The sequence below is a fragment of the Carassius gibelio genome, chromosome B5 (genome assembly GCF_023724105.1).
Source record: "Carassius gibelio isolate Cgi1373 ecotype wild population from Czech Republic chromosome B5, carGib1.2-hapl.c, whole genome shotgun sequence".
NCBI classification, from domain to species: domain Eukaryota; kingdom Metazoa; phylum Chordata; class Actinopteri; order Cypriniformes; family Cyprinidae; genus Carassius; species Carassius gibelio.
In genome coordinates, this window is record NC_068400.1 from 4,801,288 (window position 1) to 4,818,134 (window position 16,847).

The 16,847-nt window shown below is 40.9% G+C and overlaps 1 protein-coding gene across 28 annotated transcripts in view; it reads left to right on the forward strand.

The window, feature by feature from the left end:
- The first annotated feature begins 422 nt into the window (after window positions 1-422).
- The window catches only part of LOC127958675 (rho guanine nucleotide exchange factor 15-like), a 115,545-nt gene continuing 99,120 nt past the window's right edge, over window positions 423-16,847 (forward strand). For 2 of the 28 annotated variants that reach the window (XM_052557635.1, XM_052557637.1), the window contains exons 1-8: window positions 427-1,161; window positions 1,920-2,642; window positions 3,016-3,070; window positions 3,815-3,879; window positions 4,111-4,358; window positions 4,478-4,638; window positions 4,766-4,918; window positions 5,122-5,251. In XM_052557635.1, coding sequence (XP_052413595.1) covers window positions 792-1,161; window positions 1,920-2,642; window positions 3,016-3,070; window positions 3,815-3,879; window positions 4,111-4,358; window positions 4,478-4,638; window positions 4,766-4,918; window positions 5,122-5,251 — 1,905 coding nt within the window. In that variant the 5' untranslated portion in view covers window positions 427-791. Of the gene's footprint in view, window positions 1,162-1,919; window positions 2,643-3,015; window positions 3,071-3,814; window positions 3,880-4,110; window positions 4,359-4,477; window positions 4,639-4,765; window positions 4,919-5,121; window positions 5,252-5,361; window positions 5,437-16,847 lie in introns of all 28 variants that reach the window. The other 26 variants (XM_052557626.1, XM_052557625.1, XM_052557620.1 and 23 more) reach the window with 22 other exon arrangements.

Consider the following 16,847-nt stretch of genomic DNA (forward strand, 5'->3'; position numbering starts at 1 on the left):
TTAAAATATATATTTTCCAGACATTTCAGAAGATATTCTGTTTACTGTTTGTCAACACATTGATTTTTGGGGGATTTATAATACATTTAATTGTAAAGATGTCTTGTTAAACTTGACTATAACAATAAAATATTTTAATGCATGAAAGGCGAGTCATGTGCTTTTATGGTAAGTCTGGAATCAGCTGCCTTGCTGAAATATTGAACTGGAAGTTTATATTATAACTTCATTATATGTTACAATGCTTAAAGAAATTAGCTAAATAGATTTTGCATCATACAGAAAATCTAATAATCTTTCTAATCAAAGTAACACTGTATTATCTTATTATCTTACATCTACAGGATATTTCACTTACATACAACAACCCATTTTGTGTGGTGACCTACTTCCCTTTTAAGCCATGCGAGGGACCAGAGGACAAGATCTGAAAGAAGAAATGACCTTCATTAGTGACATTTATTAACAACACTCATAACAGCTTTGCTCACAATGATAGCACACCGGGGGAGTGAAATTATTTCTTTACATATTGTGTGTAGCAGCTTTGAATGCTCAATGTAAGGTAAATGAGCTGCTTTTCTTGTTTTTTTTTTTGTTGTTTTTTTATTTTGATATGACAAGAGAACAGAGCGTGACAACACAGGCTTCACTGACCAAGAAGACACTAAATTGTTGATTATGAAATCAGCACAATCATGGATTGTGGATCAGTTGATGCGTTTTGCACTTTAATATCAGTGCATCCATGTGTCTCCGGATTTTGATCTGTAAATCTTTCTCACTTGGACATGAAAATTATTTTGGAGCTTCAAATCATGGATAAGTCAATCCGTAACACATCCAATGGAAAACCTACCATTCCACCAAAACCAAACCTTAATGCTTCACACCAGTCAAGGCACTTTGGTCCCTCTAGCAGTGTGGCTCAAGCTTTGCGTAACTTTGAAAAAGGAACGGGCAAGCAAACAGCAGTAAACAACAATAAAGTGAGAAGATACTCTGAAAATATAAGCCAAGATGGAAGGTCTGTGGTAGTTGGAACTAGATTGTCATGTCCACCCAGGGCAAAGGACCAAGCAGAGAAAATATCTTCAGTTTCTAGACTGAGGGAAACAAATCTTCAACTGGCAGTAGATGATGTGGATGTTGGTCGATCAGGTAGTGAACATTGTGGAATCTGTTTCTAACATATATTTTCTCTATTCTGTATATGCCTAAATATGAAATAATGCTGAAAAAGTGATTGTTTTACATTGTGTTTGCTATTACTTGATGTAGGATCATGTTATGTTTATATCACATGATGGAGTTTTAGAGCCATTAAAATAAAACCATATAAAGCCAATATAAATCCAAAAAGTACAGGAATTGCTTGTAAAATGTTTTTAGATTTTCTAAAGTTTTTTTTTTTTTTTTTTTGTTATTTAAAAGAAATGTGTGTTTGTCTTTGACGCAAATGCAGACAAACTTGAAAGCAGGATCAACATGTCATGTGCAGTGAATTGCCTGCTGAGAGAATGAAACCGTTGGAATTTAAGAGATTTTAATTTTGTTTGCTTTTGTATAGCATTAAATTTTAAATTGATGTCCAATGTTAAAAGTGGGTCTTAAAGTCATTACAATTCACAGTAAAGTGAAATCAATTAAGGGCCACTGGCTTCGCGCATTGTAGAAGGCAACTGATCACAAACCCCTGCCCCTTTCCATAGTCAGTAATTAAATATTTTGGCTAATCAGATTATGTTCTCACCTACCAAAAAGGATGCAGAACTATCAGATTAATACACTATACACTGTTTAATACACTATACCATTTTACCCTCACAAAAACTAAAATGTGGGGAGAAAAATGTAGATTCTTTCTGAGCCTGCTGATAAGCTTTAGTAAAGCACCTGGCTACTCTTCTTTCCCTCAGCTCCTGATGGCAGTGAAGTAAATAATGTGAGTGGCACCTTAGAGAATCATCAGGGCTCAACTGCACCACCTACCCACTCAGAGGAGAAACACTGTCATTGCCTCTGCCATCTTCAAAGGCCTGGTATGAAACTAATCTGGGTTCCTCTACATGAGGAGAAAAATAACATGGATACTGCAATTGAAAAGAATCACAAACATCGAAACATAGGAGGTCAGATAAATGAGCATGTTTTACACCTAACCAGCAATGACGTCAGATGGCGACTGAACAGCCGATCTTCCAATTCAAAACCCCAAGCATTGCCTCCATGTATAAATTGCCAAAGCTTCCTGCTTCACCACAGCCCTAACAAATTAGCAGGGAATGGATTTGCATATGCTTATAAATCATTTCAAAGCCATTCAAAACCCCCTTTACCACCAAGGACTTATCAGTCATCTGAGTATCAAAATACCCAGCAGTATGCACAGCTAGAACACACAGATGATCATATATATTTGGATATTTTGCCATCAAATGACAATAAAGTTACCCCTCCAGCTGTCCCCCCTCGACCTCCCCCACAACTTCCTCTACATCCTCAAAATACAAAAAAACGGTCTTCCCACCCAGTGCTGGCATGTGTAGTTTCTCTTCGAGGCGGCGGGCCACCAATCAGAAACACCAGCAAAAGAGAGAATGGAAAATCGTCTCGCCACATATCTATGTCAAACCCAACAGGTGAGTGCTAAATAATTTCCAGATACTGCTTTTTTACTAAAGTACAGCACACAAAGCAGTTTCAACAGAGAGAAAAATAAGTTATATTTTAACTTATGCTCTTTTTCAAAATATTGGCAGAGATTTTGCCAAGTATCTTCTTGGAATAACGTCTTATCCTAACATTAAATTTTTTTCATATAAACGTAGTCTCTTAATAAACATAGTTCTAAACCTAAACAGTAAGACCCTAACCTCCTGACCCTACCCTAATGTTGATCCAGGAACCTCTATCAATTATGAATATATATTTAAATTATCTGCTTTGAAATATTTTAATCAGAAAAAAAAAGATGTCTAGATTTTTTTAAATGCTTCATGTTTGTTTTTTTAGGTAAGAGCTATGAAAATGGTGATTTTGAAGACTGGGAGTCTATTGACACAGAAGCGTAAGTTAACAGCATCAAAAAGTTGACCTTTGCTACTGTTAAAAAATGCACAAATTACCCAATGATTTTTAGAGGGGTCAAAGAATTTCTATCAGTAATTTTCATCCTGTAGGTTGTTGTTGTGTGCTGCTCCTAGACTGGTACATTAAAGACATTGTAAGGAAAACACTACAGATTTTCACACAATATCAAAATCCTTTAATGAAATGACTGTTTATATTTGTTGATGTATGCTCAAATACATCTTTACTAATGGGAAGTGAGACAGTCTGTAGATATATTTCTAACTCCTCACATTATCAGGACTTCCATTTGTGACCGTCTTTTTAGTCCACTTTGAAAATGAGCATTTGTGGTTACTGAAATGTGCTTAAATGTAATATGAATGCATATTTTTTATGACCCCCACAACTATTTATTCTGATTCCTTTTTACTGTATTTCAACATCAACAAGTAGTAGGCTAATCATTTGATTTACATTTCCTCTTTCCCTGAAATATAAAACCTGACATACCCAGAGGTTATATTTTTGACTCACTAATAGCCGGAAAGGGTGGTCAAAACTAAAATATGTGGTGAGAATGCCCTTTTTTTGTCTCCCAGCATATCCAGAGTTTTTTTTTTTCTACCTGACCAATGACATTTAAAAAATTTCAGTCTTTTCATTAGGCCTTATCTGTGACAGATATTCACTTGAGCACAGTATTGTGTGGCCAGATTAAACTGTTTTGAGTTTCTTACAGGCTGTGTGACAAAACAGCAAGCCCACGGAGAATCTCCAGTGACTGGGAGCCAAACAGCGACTATGGTGAGATAATTAAGTGAATGTATAACACACAAACATAGGAAAGCTTTCATCCATTTTAGATGTCTAAAACCAACAGTTTTAATTATTAAAAATTAAAAATTATTTCTGGTTTTATTATTAAATTTCAAAGTAGATTTTGGAGCAGGATTAAATGAAAATCAGGTGCAATAACATTTATTTGGATCTTTTGCTGTTCAACAAGGATTCTCAAAAACAATATGTCATCCTCAGAACCTCTATATCAGATCTACCAGGCAAAGGTCCTGAAAGAAGCCAGTCAGATCCAGTCTGATAGTCCTAATTGCAACAGGAGGAGTGTTAGTGAAACCCTGGGTCTTGAGGGTCCCGGAGGGTTTGCAGTGGTTGGCACCCGATTCAAGAGAGGCCCTGAAGAGATTACACTCTGGCAGGATTTACCAGTGGTCGAGGAAAGTGGAGTGTTACATAAACTCACTCGCACTGAAAAACAGAGACAAGAGGTGAGGGTAATAGTTTACCACTATTAGAAAAAACTTTACCACTATTGGAAATAACATATTTCTTTGCTAAATTCAGCTGTATTACATATTTTTATTTTAAATCTTATGTGTGTTTTTAGAGCATGTTTGAGGTCCTCACCTCTGAGGCCTCCTACCTGCGCTCCCTGCGTGTTCTGAAGGATCATTTCTTGGGGTCACGCGAACTCAGTGAGACTCTGGTCATTCATGATAGGAGGGTCCTCTTCTCCAACCTCTTGCAGGTCTATGAAGTCAGCGAGAGGTGAGAAAGAGAGACAAGTTCAAGAGCATGACACATGAAAGAAAAATCTATTCTGTTATAATTTATTTACTCTCAGCCAAATCAGTACTATCCCACAGGCATGAATACACATCTCTGTTGTTCTTAGGTTTATAGGGGATCTGCTGAAGCGAGTAGATGAGAGTGTGGTGATATCTGATGTGTGTGACATAATTTATGAGCACTCAGAGAATCATTTCTCAGTCTTTATTGATTATGTTCGAAATCAGCAGTACCAAGAGAAAACCTACAGCAGACTGATGTGAGACTTTTACCCATACCTAAAAATAATAGTAATAATAATAATAATAATTTTAATGTAAAACATTTTCAAAATGCATAAAATACATTTTATATTACATTTACTTTTGGAGTTGGGTGACCAAAAACAGAAATATACATAATATTAGTAATAATTAAACAGTGTGTAAACATGTTGCTTATGTGTATGTGTGGTACTGGCAGGGAGAGTAACAGAGATTTTTCTCTTGTGATGAGGCGGCTAGAGTCATCTCCACTTTGTAAACGTCTGCCCTTCACATCCTTTATGCTTCTGCCTTTCCAACGAATCACCCGCATCAAAATCCTTATACAGGTGAGATACACACTCCTAATGTTCTCAAAAAATACCTATTCCTCAAAATTTTCTAGTGAATGTGAAATGAATAAGAAAATAGCAATTGGATTAATTTAAACTTTTTGTAGAATATTCAAAAGCGGACTGCAAAGGGCACAAAAGAGGAGGAAACAGCTTCAAAGGCCCTGGCTTCAGTCTCCAAGGTACAATAAAAAAAAAAACATATAGACATTGATCCTTGAGTTTGAGTGACAGAGTGCTGATGTTTAGTATAACAGCAGTAAAACATTTTAGCATTTGCTACTTAGAATTTAAGTACACAACACAATTACTTTTGCTCATCTGACATTGCTTTGAATATAAATGTGTTCTAAATACAAAATCTGATTGGGAGTCACATTCAAATCTGTTTTACAATGGGTCAGTGACATAAAAATAAAGAAGATACTTTTAAAAACCTAGTTTAAAACACCTATACCAAGCTCTTAAAAATGTACTCTTTCTATTTATGTTAATTTCATCTGGTTTTGAAAAACGTGTTGTGTAATGTCAAGTATAACAAAATCACATGCACAATAAAAAAATTTTTTTGATTCTTGACAAGTGGGACAAAAAACGGTGCAAAATTGAAAAAGTAAAACCTTGTACTCAGACAAATGAAACAAAATTTTTGAACTTACATGTACTAAGCTACAGAGCTAGGCTTTGATGCAACCTCCTAACTTTTCCCTTTTTTACAAAATGTGCTTTTTTACCTTGCCATCACTTATTCTCCAGTCAAGCAGTCAAGAAGTTTTTAACATTTTCATAGCAGTTTAACACATTCTCCTAGCAGACAGAATGCATTTTCACACGTGACCAACAATTCCTCAACAAATATAAAATATCATCATTCTGACGGAGATGACATAGAACTGACAGAGTTTGTATTCCATTAGCCTCAGTACCGCCGCTCCCTATATGCAGAGTACGTCTCGGTTACGTATGTAACCCCTCGTTCCCTGAAGGAAGGAATGTTACGTCAGTGATTGACGAGTTGGGATCTCGCTAATCGCTTTAACAAAACAAGCCAATGAATGTTGGCATGCAAGATTTGCATAGCGCACCCTGCCCTGCAGTGGGGGTATATAAGGAGAGCGCGAGCAGTCGGAGACAGTGTGCCCCGTACTGTGGCAACGTAACATAACGTCTCCGTTCCCTCCTCCAGGGAACGAGGGTTACATAACATAACAGGGAACAATGTTCAACGTTACATCAGTGATTGACAAATTCGGATCCATATGGAAAACGCCACTATTGCTGACCCGCTCCAGTGCCCTGCGAAAGATCCTTCCTCAGATGAATACGCCAAGGAGAGGCTGTCATGAGGAGCATCAGCTCTGGGAACCAAGTCTGACTGGACCAGTATGGTGCTACTAAGCGGACCTGCTCCTTGCCCTGCCTGACCTAGCACAGCGTCTGTGTGAGAAGGCTCACTGGGGGAAACACATACTTGCGTAGACCCCGAGGCCAGCTGTGTGCCAGCGCATCCGTGCCGAGAAGCCAATGCTGAAGCGGTCTCATGAGAAGCAATCTTAATGGCATGACAGCAGCAATGAATGCCATATGCCCCAGGAGCCTCTGAAACTGTTTCAGTGGAACTGCCTTCATGCCCCAAAATGACTCCAGGCAGTCCAGCATCAACTGAGCACACTCTGTCGAGAGACGTGCTGTCAGGTCGACCGAGTCCAACTCGACACAGAGAAGAGATCATCTGCACAGGGGAGAGTTTTCTCTTTTCCCAGTTGACCTGAAGCCCAAACTGGCCGAAGGTGGCTGAATACCATGTTTCTCTGTTCGCACAACTGAGCTCGGGACTGGGCCAATATTAGCCGAAGTAGTTGAGAATGCGAATGTCTGCTTCCCTCAAGTGGACGAGGTCCGCCTCCATGACCTTGGTGAAGACATGAGGCGACAGGGACAGCCCGAAGGGGAGGACTGATATTCCCGCCCCTCGTACGCAAAGCGGAGAAACGTCCTGTCTCAGGGGAGAATCGGGACATGAAAGTACATGTCCTTCACGAGATCGCTGCAAATCAATCTCGTGGACGAACACATAGAAAGATATGCTTCTGCATTAACATCCTGAACAGGAGATTGTGAAGGGCCTGGTTCGGAATGCTCAGGTCCAGGATTGGCCGTGACCCACCGCGTTTCTTGGGTACAATGAAGTATGGGCTGTAAAACCTCAACTTCATATCGGCTGGAGGAACCGGCTCTATCGCATCCTTCACCGGCAGGACCACAATTTCTGCTCGCAAGACGGGAGTATCTTTGTCCAACACAGAGGTGAACCACGTCCCTGTACTTGGGATGACGCTGGGTGAACTTCATTGCATAGCTGAGTCTGATGGTTCTCGTGAGCCAGCGTGATGGTCTGGGCTAGCCAGGCCCCCAGAGGCCGAACGAGCAGAACTAGGGGAACCACTGACATACCACTGCAGTGGGGCAGCGAGGCGGAGCACAGGGAACTGACACGGAAGGCACAGCATCCCGGAGTGGGTATTTTGTCACGCTGTCTAGTCTCTGTTTCCCTGGGTGTCCACTAGTGGGCTCACTTCCCCTTAGGCACTTCACCGTAGGCACTATAATTCCTCTAGTCTTGTCCTGTCATCACAGTAATTGCACTCCTGTTAATTGCACCAGGTGCAGTCACTTTATTGTCATTAGCCTCCCTATAAATACCAGTTTTTTTCTGTTGTTTGTATGGAGTCCTTACCCTACGTGTATCCAGCCTTCTCGTCCTCCGAGATTCTTCCTTGTCTTCTCGTCCTCCGAGTTCCCATTCTGTTCCCTTTCCGGTTCCCTCCTTTGTTTATTTGTTTGTTTGCTTTGGACTGCTGTTTTGGTTTTGACCTTGGCTTGTTTTTGGATTACGTTTTGGATTACCCCATTTAATAAATACCTGCAATTGGATCTCTCTCTCTCCCTGTGTCTCTCTGGTACACGATCATCACAGAAGGACTCCATCACTTGAGATCCAGCGGTATGTCTGTTCATATTTCCTCCCCAGTCACCAAATGGTTTCGAGGGTACCCACCTGGTCGTGTTTCGTGGGACCAGGGGAGGTCGCTGGGTATGTCGGAATGAGTGGTCGAGAGGAGGTTCGGCCTCACTCTCCACTCTGGCCCCCGTCGACCCTGGGTTCGGGAGGAACGGATGGGAGCCACCGTCTCACCATTGTGGACGGAGAGGGGAAAGGAGACGCAAGTCTGCCGAGCCAGTGCCGCTGCACAAGATGGCCGCCAGCTCAGTGCCACTGCACAAGATGGCTCCCAGCCCAGCCTGCTGCGCCAAATGGCCGCCGACCCAGCGCCATTGCACAGGATGGCCGCCAACCCAGCACCACGAGGCAAGATGGAGGCCAGCCCAACACCACAGCACAAGATGACCTCCAGTCCAGTGCCACGAGGCAAGATCGACGCCAGCCCAGCGCCACCGCGCAGAATGGCCACAGGTCCAGTGACACTGCACAAGATGGTCGTCAACCCGGCGCCACGAGGCAAGATGGACGCCAGCACAGCGCCACAGTATAAAGTGGTCATCAACCCAGCGCCACGATGCAAGATGGCCGCCAACTCAGCGCCAATGCCCAAGATGGCCGCTGATACATTTTTGGATTATTTCTCCATGCTGTCAAAAATCCCAGAGATTCCCAGGAGTGTTCACGTCACGTCTGCTGATCCAGAGACTGTTCACATCACATCTGCTGAGCCAGCACCACAGTACAAGATGGCCACCAACCCAGCGCCACTGCACAAGGTGGCCGCCAGCACGGAGCCACTGCAGAGGATGGCAGCTACAGTGGGCTTTGCTGAGTTGAGTCAGGTTCCGTTGACTGTCCAGAGTTGAGTCAGGTTCCGGTTGACCTTCCAGAGTCGAGTCATATTCCCGTTGACCCTCCAGAGTTGAGTCAGGTTCCCGTTTACCCTCCAGAGTTGAGTCAGGTTCCCGTTTACCCTCCAGAGTTGAGTCAGGTTCCGGTTGACCCTCCAGAGTCGAGTCATATTCCCGTTGACCCTCCAGAGTTGAGTCAGGTTTCCGTTGACCCTCCAGAGTTGAGTCAGGTTCCAGTTGACCCTTCAGAGTTGAGACAGGTTCCAGTTGACTATCCAGAGTCGAGTCAGATTCTTGTTGACCTTCCAGAGTCGAGTCAGGTGCCCGTTGACTTTCCAGAGTTGAGTCAGGTTATGGTTGACCCTCCAAAGTCGAGTCAGATGCTCGTGGACCCTCCAGAGTCGAGTCAGGTGATCATGGACCCTCCAGAGTCAGGGTTAGTCACCGTCGACCTTCCAGAGTCAGTGTTAGTCACCATTGACCTTCCAGAGTCAGGGCTAGTTCCTGTTGACCTTCCAGAGTCGAGTCAGGTGCCTGTTGATTTTCCAGAGTTAAGTCAGGTTCCTGTTGACTCTCCAAAGTTGAGTCAGGTGCTCGTGGACCCTCCAGAGTCAGGGTTAGTCACTGTTGACCTTCCAGAGTCAGGGCTAGTTACTGTTGACCTTCCAGAGTCGAGTCAGTTGCTCGTGGACCCTTCAGAGTCGAGTCAGGTGCTCGTGGACCCTCCAGAGTCAGGGTTAGTCACCGTTGACCCTCCAGAGTCAAGGCTAGTCACCATTGACCTTCCAGAGTCAGGACTAGTCACCATTGACCTTCCAGTGTCAAGGCTAGTCACTGTTGACCTTTCAGAGTCAAGTCAAGTCACTGGTGATCTTCAAGGACAGAGCCAAGTCACTGGTGATCTTCAAGGACAGAGTCAAGTCACCGGTGATCTTCAAGGACAGAGTCAAGTCACCTGTGATCTTCAAGGACAGAGTCAAGTCACCGGTGATCTTCAGGGACAGAGTCCAGTCACCGGTGATCTTCAAGGACTGAGTCAAGTCACCAGGGTTCTTCAAGGGAAAATTCAAGTCACCACTGATCTTCATGAACAAAGGCAAATCACCTCTGTCCCTCCCCCTGAACCTCCGCCGGTCCACCTCCCTTCTGGACTCCTTGTTTTGTGTTGCACTCATCTTGTCTCTTTTTTCCCATTGTACCTGGTTCTCTTGTCTTTTTTTCCCCATTTTACCTGGTCCTCTTGTCTCTGTTTTCCCCATTTTACCTGGCCCTTCGTCCCTCCCCCCGGTCTTCCGCTGCTCCACCTCCCTCCTGGTCTCTTTGTGTTTTTAGTTTTCCCTTGGGTTCGGGTGGAGCATCTGGCAGCTGTTCCGTGGAGGAGGGGGTAATGTCACGCTGTCTAGTCTCTGTTTCCTTGGGTGTCCAATAGTGGGATCACTTCCCCTTATGCACTTCACCGTAGGCACTAGAATACTCTTGTTAATTGCACCAGGTGCAGTCCCTTTATTGTCATTAGCCTCCCTATAAATACCAGTCTTTTCCTGTTGTTTGTATGGAGTCCTTACCCTTACCCTTCGTGCATCCAGCCTTCTCGTCCTCCGAGAGGCTTGTTTTTGGATTATGTTTGGATTACCCCATTTAATAAATACCTGCAATTGGATCTCTCTCTCTCCCTGTGTCTCTCTGGTACACGATCGTCACAGATTTGAGTGAGTGGTGCGACTCTTACCTGTCTCTATGATTGCCCGCTGGCAAAAGGAGAGGGGGACAGGAGTGTAGAGGCTGTGCATCATTGTTTGATGAAGAGGTGCCTTGAACGCAACATCGCGGAACACAGCCTTAGCGTACTCGAGGCACAGACACACGAGATGCAGCGATCGTGACCATCAGATGGAGCCAGGAAGTGACCATATCCAGAAATTCACGAGTGGAAAGACATCTTTAAAAAGACGCCCTGTCACTCGTGGAGCTCTTTTAGAATTTGCTCTATTAGAATTGCTATTTTTCTAAGTAAACACTTAAGTGTTGAAGCACCCAGGAGGAGTTGCAGTTTGACCACAGAATGGGAAGCTGCAGCATGCTGAGATCAAGCAACAGCACTGGCAACCCGAGATCAAGAAACAGCACTGGCAACCCCAGCTGACGCGCCGTAACACCAACACTGCGTCAAAGGCTGTCTTGAAGACACTCGCTTTAGGAAGCTGAAAGGCTCAGCTCTGAAGTGAAAAGCTGTATGTGCGACTGCTTGCACTCTCCTTATATAACTATGCTGCGGGGAAGGGTACACAATGCAAATCTTGCACGCCAACATTCATTGGCTTGTTTTGTTAAAACTATAAGACATTTCGTCTCTCTAGCGAGATCCCAATTCATCGGTCACTGACATAATGTTGAATGTGACTGACTGAAAGGGAACGCAGTTTGCGTAGGGCACTAACTCCCAGGGGGGCACCATCACAATTGCGCCATTCCCCAATTCGTGACCGCTCACACCTCATGTTTGTGGCTGAATGCTCATAATTGATGGACATCTATGCCTGGTTAAAAGACATCAGCAATCCGGTGCAGAGAAAAGAAAATGGAAGAAAGTACAAAAAAAAGGCATAAATCTTTAAACATAAAACTGGCTTGACCTTGGACGTTCGATATTGGCAAATTTAGGGAGAATGTTACAGTCATAAAAACAACTGTATTGTGTTCATTAAGGTGTCAACTACAATGCATACCTTTTTTATATTTGTTTAAATAAATTGTAAATCATTTAGGTAAAGATGAGGCCTGTGTATCACTTTCACGCACATTTCTGTGAAGAAGTTTTTTTTTTTTTTAGCTGCTGATGTTAAAAACAAGTTTTAATGTCGGAAATAATTCCACCACCAGAAAAACATATGCCATGGTTTTAACAAGAAAAACACCAAAAATTATTGTTCTTTTGTAGCCATGGTAACTGCAAATTAACCATAGTTTTGTTACTTCTAAATAATAATTTACAAAGTATTTATAATGATTGGTTAATAACACTTAAAAAAAAGAAACATAATGTAGGCTAATGCAAAATAAATAATTTATGTACATAAAATGTTATTACAACTCCTTGCAAAGGGAGCCAAAGGGTACAGGAGGATCAAATCCTTGTTTAGGCTATTTGCCTAATTGTTGGCCTCCTTTTTGTCATAAATGACTCAGCCTCTATAATTTCTTCAGCAAAAAAACATGTGGACATCACAACCCTTACAAAAATTAACCATGGTTTTATCAAAGTAAAACTTCTTAATATTCTTTTGCATGATTTCTGAATGCTTGAAACTATAAAATAAATGAGTCATAAAGTTATAGCCATTGGTAAATGTCGAGAGCTACAATTGTAATTTGTAAATAATACAATTTATTCTTTTATTTATGTACTTTTTTATTTTATGATAATTCAATTTTTATCCCTATAGGAAGGTTTTGCTGTTGTTATTGTTTTTTCCATCATATTTGAGGAAGGGGGGCACAACAATACAATCCTGCTTAGGTCACCCATTAGGCCAGCAGCAGCCCTTCTCAGCCTTATGTTCCCTGCATCTTATGTTCCTTCCACCCTAACTCTATAAAGAAGTGATGACTATCAATCCACAAAAGCAATAGGCGTATATACTGTACATTTTACACAGTATTAGAAAAATGTAACACTATGTTATATTTAATATAATATTAATATTATGTATAATATAAATATAATATAAATGACTTTATAACCACAAAAATATGATGACTTCATGATGAATGTCAACTCCATCATTAGCCCGTCACCACCATCAGACAGAAAATATTTTGGTGGTAACATCTGATGGTTTTGACAAATTTGGCATTTCTTTCACAAAACAAAGGAAGCTCATGTAGTAGCTATTTTGTTTTCTCTGCTGATGTTAGATGCTAACAGAACCTGTCTCAGGAGAATCAAATGATCTGAAAATTTCAAATTATTTCCTCAGAAACTGGAAGATGATGTTGACATTATGTTGTGACACAGAAAACAGTAACATTAGGATTTGACATATTCTAAAACTATAAAAACTATCATAGCCTGTCTGACATTGATGCAGAGGCAAATTGTGGCAAGGGGTTTTTGTTAGAGATACAGTTGCCCCTGGTATACCCTGATTATAGGGAAGTCGTGGCCTGACGGTTAGCGGACTCGCAATCGAAAGGTTGTGAGTTCGAGCCTCGGGCCAGCAGGAATTGTAGGTGGGGGGAGTGCATGTAAAGTGCTCTCTCCACCTTCAATACCACGACTTAGGTGCCCTTGAGCAAGGCATCGAACCCACAACTGCTCCCCGGGCGCCGCAGCATAAATGGTTGCCTACTGTTCCGGGTGTGTGTTCACAGTGTGTGTGTGTGTGTGTGTGTTCACTGCTCTGTGTGTGTGCACTTCGGATGGGTTAAATGCAGAGCACAAATTCTGAGTATGGGTCACCATACTTGGCTGAATTTAACTTTCACTTCACTTCATTTTATTTATTTTTTTTACATTTAAAGGGACACTAAGTAGGAATTACTCCCATCTAGTGGTGAAATTGTATTTTGCATTCAAACTAATTTTGCTCTCCAGCGCCTCGCTTTTTCAAATGCACGTTGCATCTACGGTAGGCGATATGTACCAAAAAGCTTTGACGGGATGTCTTCTAATAGCACTTCGTCGAGTTTTCCTTCAGGTGAACAGGTGTGTTATTTCAAACAAACAGCAACATGACCATAAACAAACGAATGTTACAGTATGAATTACTGACTGTGGAAAACATGAAATATTGTAATTAGTAGTTAAGTCTTCTTTATTCGTTATATTTTCTGAATAATGTGCATTGTTAGATATATAAAAAATATTGTAATATAGATTGTAACACTGACTTACCTGTCGAGAAGAAAACTGGCCACTTCAGCGTCTCTTTTGAAATCTTTATCCAGCATTAGCTCTTTCCACCTAGACAAAGCTTCCCCGACATTAACTCTTGTTTTCTGTAATCTACGGTCACGTTTCCTTTTACGTTCTATTTTTGACTGTTTTGGCGACGATGTTTTCTTCTCCTGTGGCGCGGCATATGTATGGTCCATAATAAGAATGCAATCCAGACTTTTAAACTTGCCGGTGCAGTTTCAAGCGCCTCTCACTGCTCTGCACCTGCGTTTCTGGCTCTGACCGAAAACGCGTTGTGGAAACGCGTTGGCTTAGTACTTTTGTCCCTCTCTGCTATTATGGTTTTGCAAGACGGCGGAACTACATGGAAGCCTCCGTCGACCTACCCGTCCCATGTATATAAAGATAATAAATTCTTCATTTACGAGGATTAGTTTAAACATTGGCATAGGTATTTGTACACCATTGAGGGCATATTTATGAATAAAAATATTGATTTTAGATAATAAAATACCTAAAAAGTTACTTATTGTCCCTTTAAATGAATGTCTGACACAGTTTTCACAAAAATCTTTGACACAACCATGGAAACACGTCATTAAAAAATATTTGTGTTTTGATGAAACAAGCTCTTTTTTACCATTAAAAAAAAATGTATCCATTGTATAGCAATGATTAGAACCCTTCTCCGTGGACACACTGTTTTAGATGTTGTGAGAAGACAAAGTTTTGATATAATAATAATACAATTCAATTAAACACGATAATTGTGTCATACATTCTATTGTTAATCCTTCATAACGTTTACAATTGAAAATATTTTAATTTAATTTACAATTGCTGGACATTTTTTAAGAATCAGTGAAATCAGTGATCCTTTTAAAACATTTTTAAACATCCTTCAATGTTTTGACAACCTAAACTATCAGTGTCTTATCATAAAAGGTAAAATTGTTTGATATTTACTGCATGGATCTATCTATTAGTTGTGCCACACTATACAGTATACAACAGTGAAAGAATAAAGGAATAAAAAAAAAGATTGTCAGATTGCCCCCAACCCAGCAAATTGTATTCCTTAAATGTGTCTTCATTATATATATATATATATATATATATATATATATATATATATATATATATATATATATATATATTAGGGGTGTAACGATACGCGTATTCGTATTGAACCGTTCGGTACGAGGCTTTCGGTTCGGTACGCGTTATGTATGTATAACTGTTCGTTGGACTAATTAATTATATTTGAAAAAAAAAAAGAGAAATATAATGATATGCGTTCAACAAGGTAGCCCAATAACCCAAACGACGTAACAGGCAACACCCCTGACACTCCCGAAGAAGAAAAAAACACCAACTTATATGTTTATGTTAGGCTACTCAGTCAGGCGCTCGCTCACTCAGTACGTGCTGAAGGCTCGTTGCAAAATGGCCAATGCGTTTAACAGACCAGTAATAGAAGATCCTCCAATAACCAACAGGTCTGGTGTTTGGGTGCACTTTGGATTCCCTTTAAGCTATAATGGTGATGGCAAGAGAGTGGTGGATAAAAAAACAACGGTATGTCGCATCTACATGACAATAGGGTACACCAGCGGGAATAAAAAAAAAAAAGAAAAAAAACAAACACAGGAATACTTGAAACATGTCTACTCATTTACACCGACATCACCTTATAAAAAGGAGAAACATACATGCAACAAACTATCCCCGCAGCATTTAGACCGACATTTCCAACTGATTCAAACAGGGCAAAAGACATCACCATTTACGTTACATTTACATTATAGCCGTGGATATGAGACCTTACTATTTACCATTCATTCTGTCATCACCATTATAGCTTACAGGGAATCCAAAGTGCACTCAAATACCAGACCTGTTGGTTATTGGAGGATCTTCTATTTCTGGTCTGTTAAATGCATTAGACATTTTGCAACGAGCCTTCATCGGGTGCTGAGTGAGCGAGCGCCTTAGGGGCCGTTCACATATCGTGCCTAAAAACGCGTGGAAAACGCTAGGCGCATCTTTCTCCTCCTTTCCAAAGCACTCGGGCAAAAGCGCTCATGAGGCGTCTGTCTTTGCTAAGCAACAATGACGTGCTCTCTCCATGACGTGCCCTCTCCATGAAGACCCGGAAATTTCAGCAAAGGATAAATGGATGCGGTGTGGACGCGGAAATGGATTTGCAGCTCTAAAAATCGCTTGCAGTAGCTCTGCTACTAAATTTTTTTCAAAATTGCAATCCATATACAACTATGATCAGCTGTTCCTTCATCTTGGCTGAGCTTTCAACGTTGTTACGGGAAAGGATGAAGCTGATTGGTTAGTTCTTGTAACATGACCCATGGTGCGCTTGCGGCATTCTGAAAAGTTGAGATGTTTTTACATTTTGCTGTATCTAAAATGTACCGAACCGAACTGAACCGTGACATCAGTGTATGGTATTGAACCGTTACACCCCTAATATATATATATATATATATATATATATATATATATGGGCTGTCAAATGATATTTTTTTTTTATCAAATTAATCAGAATTTTCAGTGGATTAATCAGGATTAATCACTATTTGCAATTACACCTGAATCCTAACCATATTTTTTCTGAAATGCATACCAAAAGATAAAAAACAGGATATATAATTTTCATGTATTTATTCATCAATATGTGGTTATTTTTTCTGAATTTCAAAAGTTTAACATTTACTTGGATGAAATTTACCTAAGCACTATATCAAACCATTTAACTACAGATAGTGTAAGAGTTTTAGGTGAACCAGTGGTTAAATATAGCCACATATCTATGAAATTATGCAT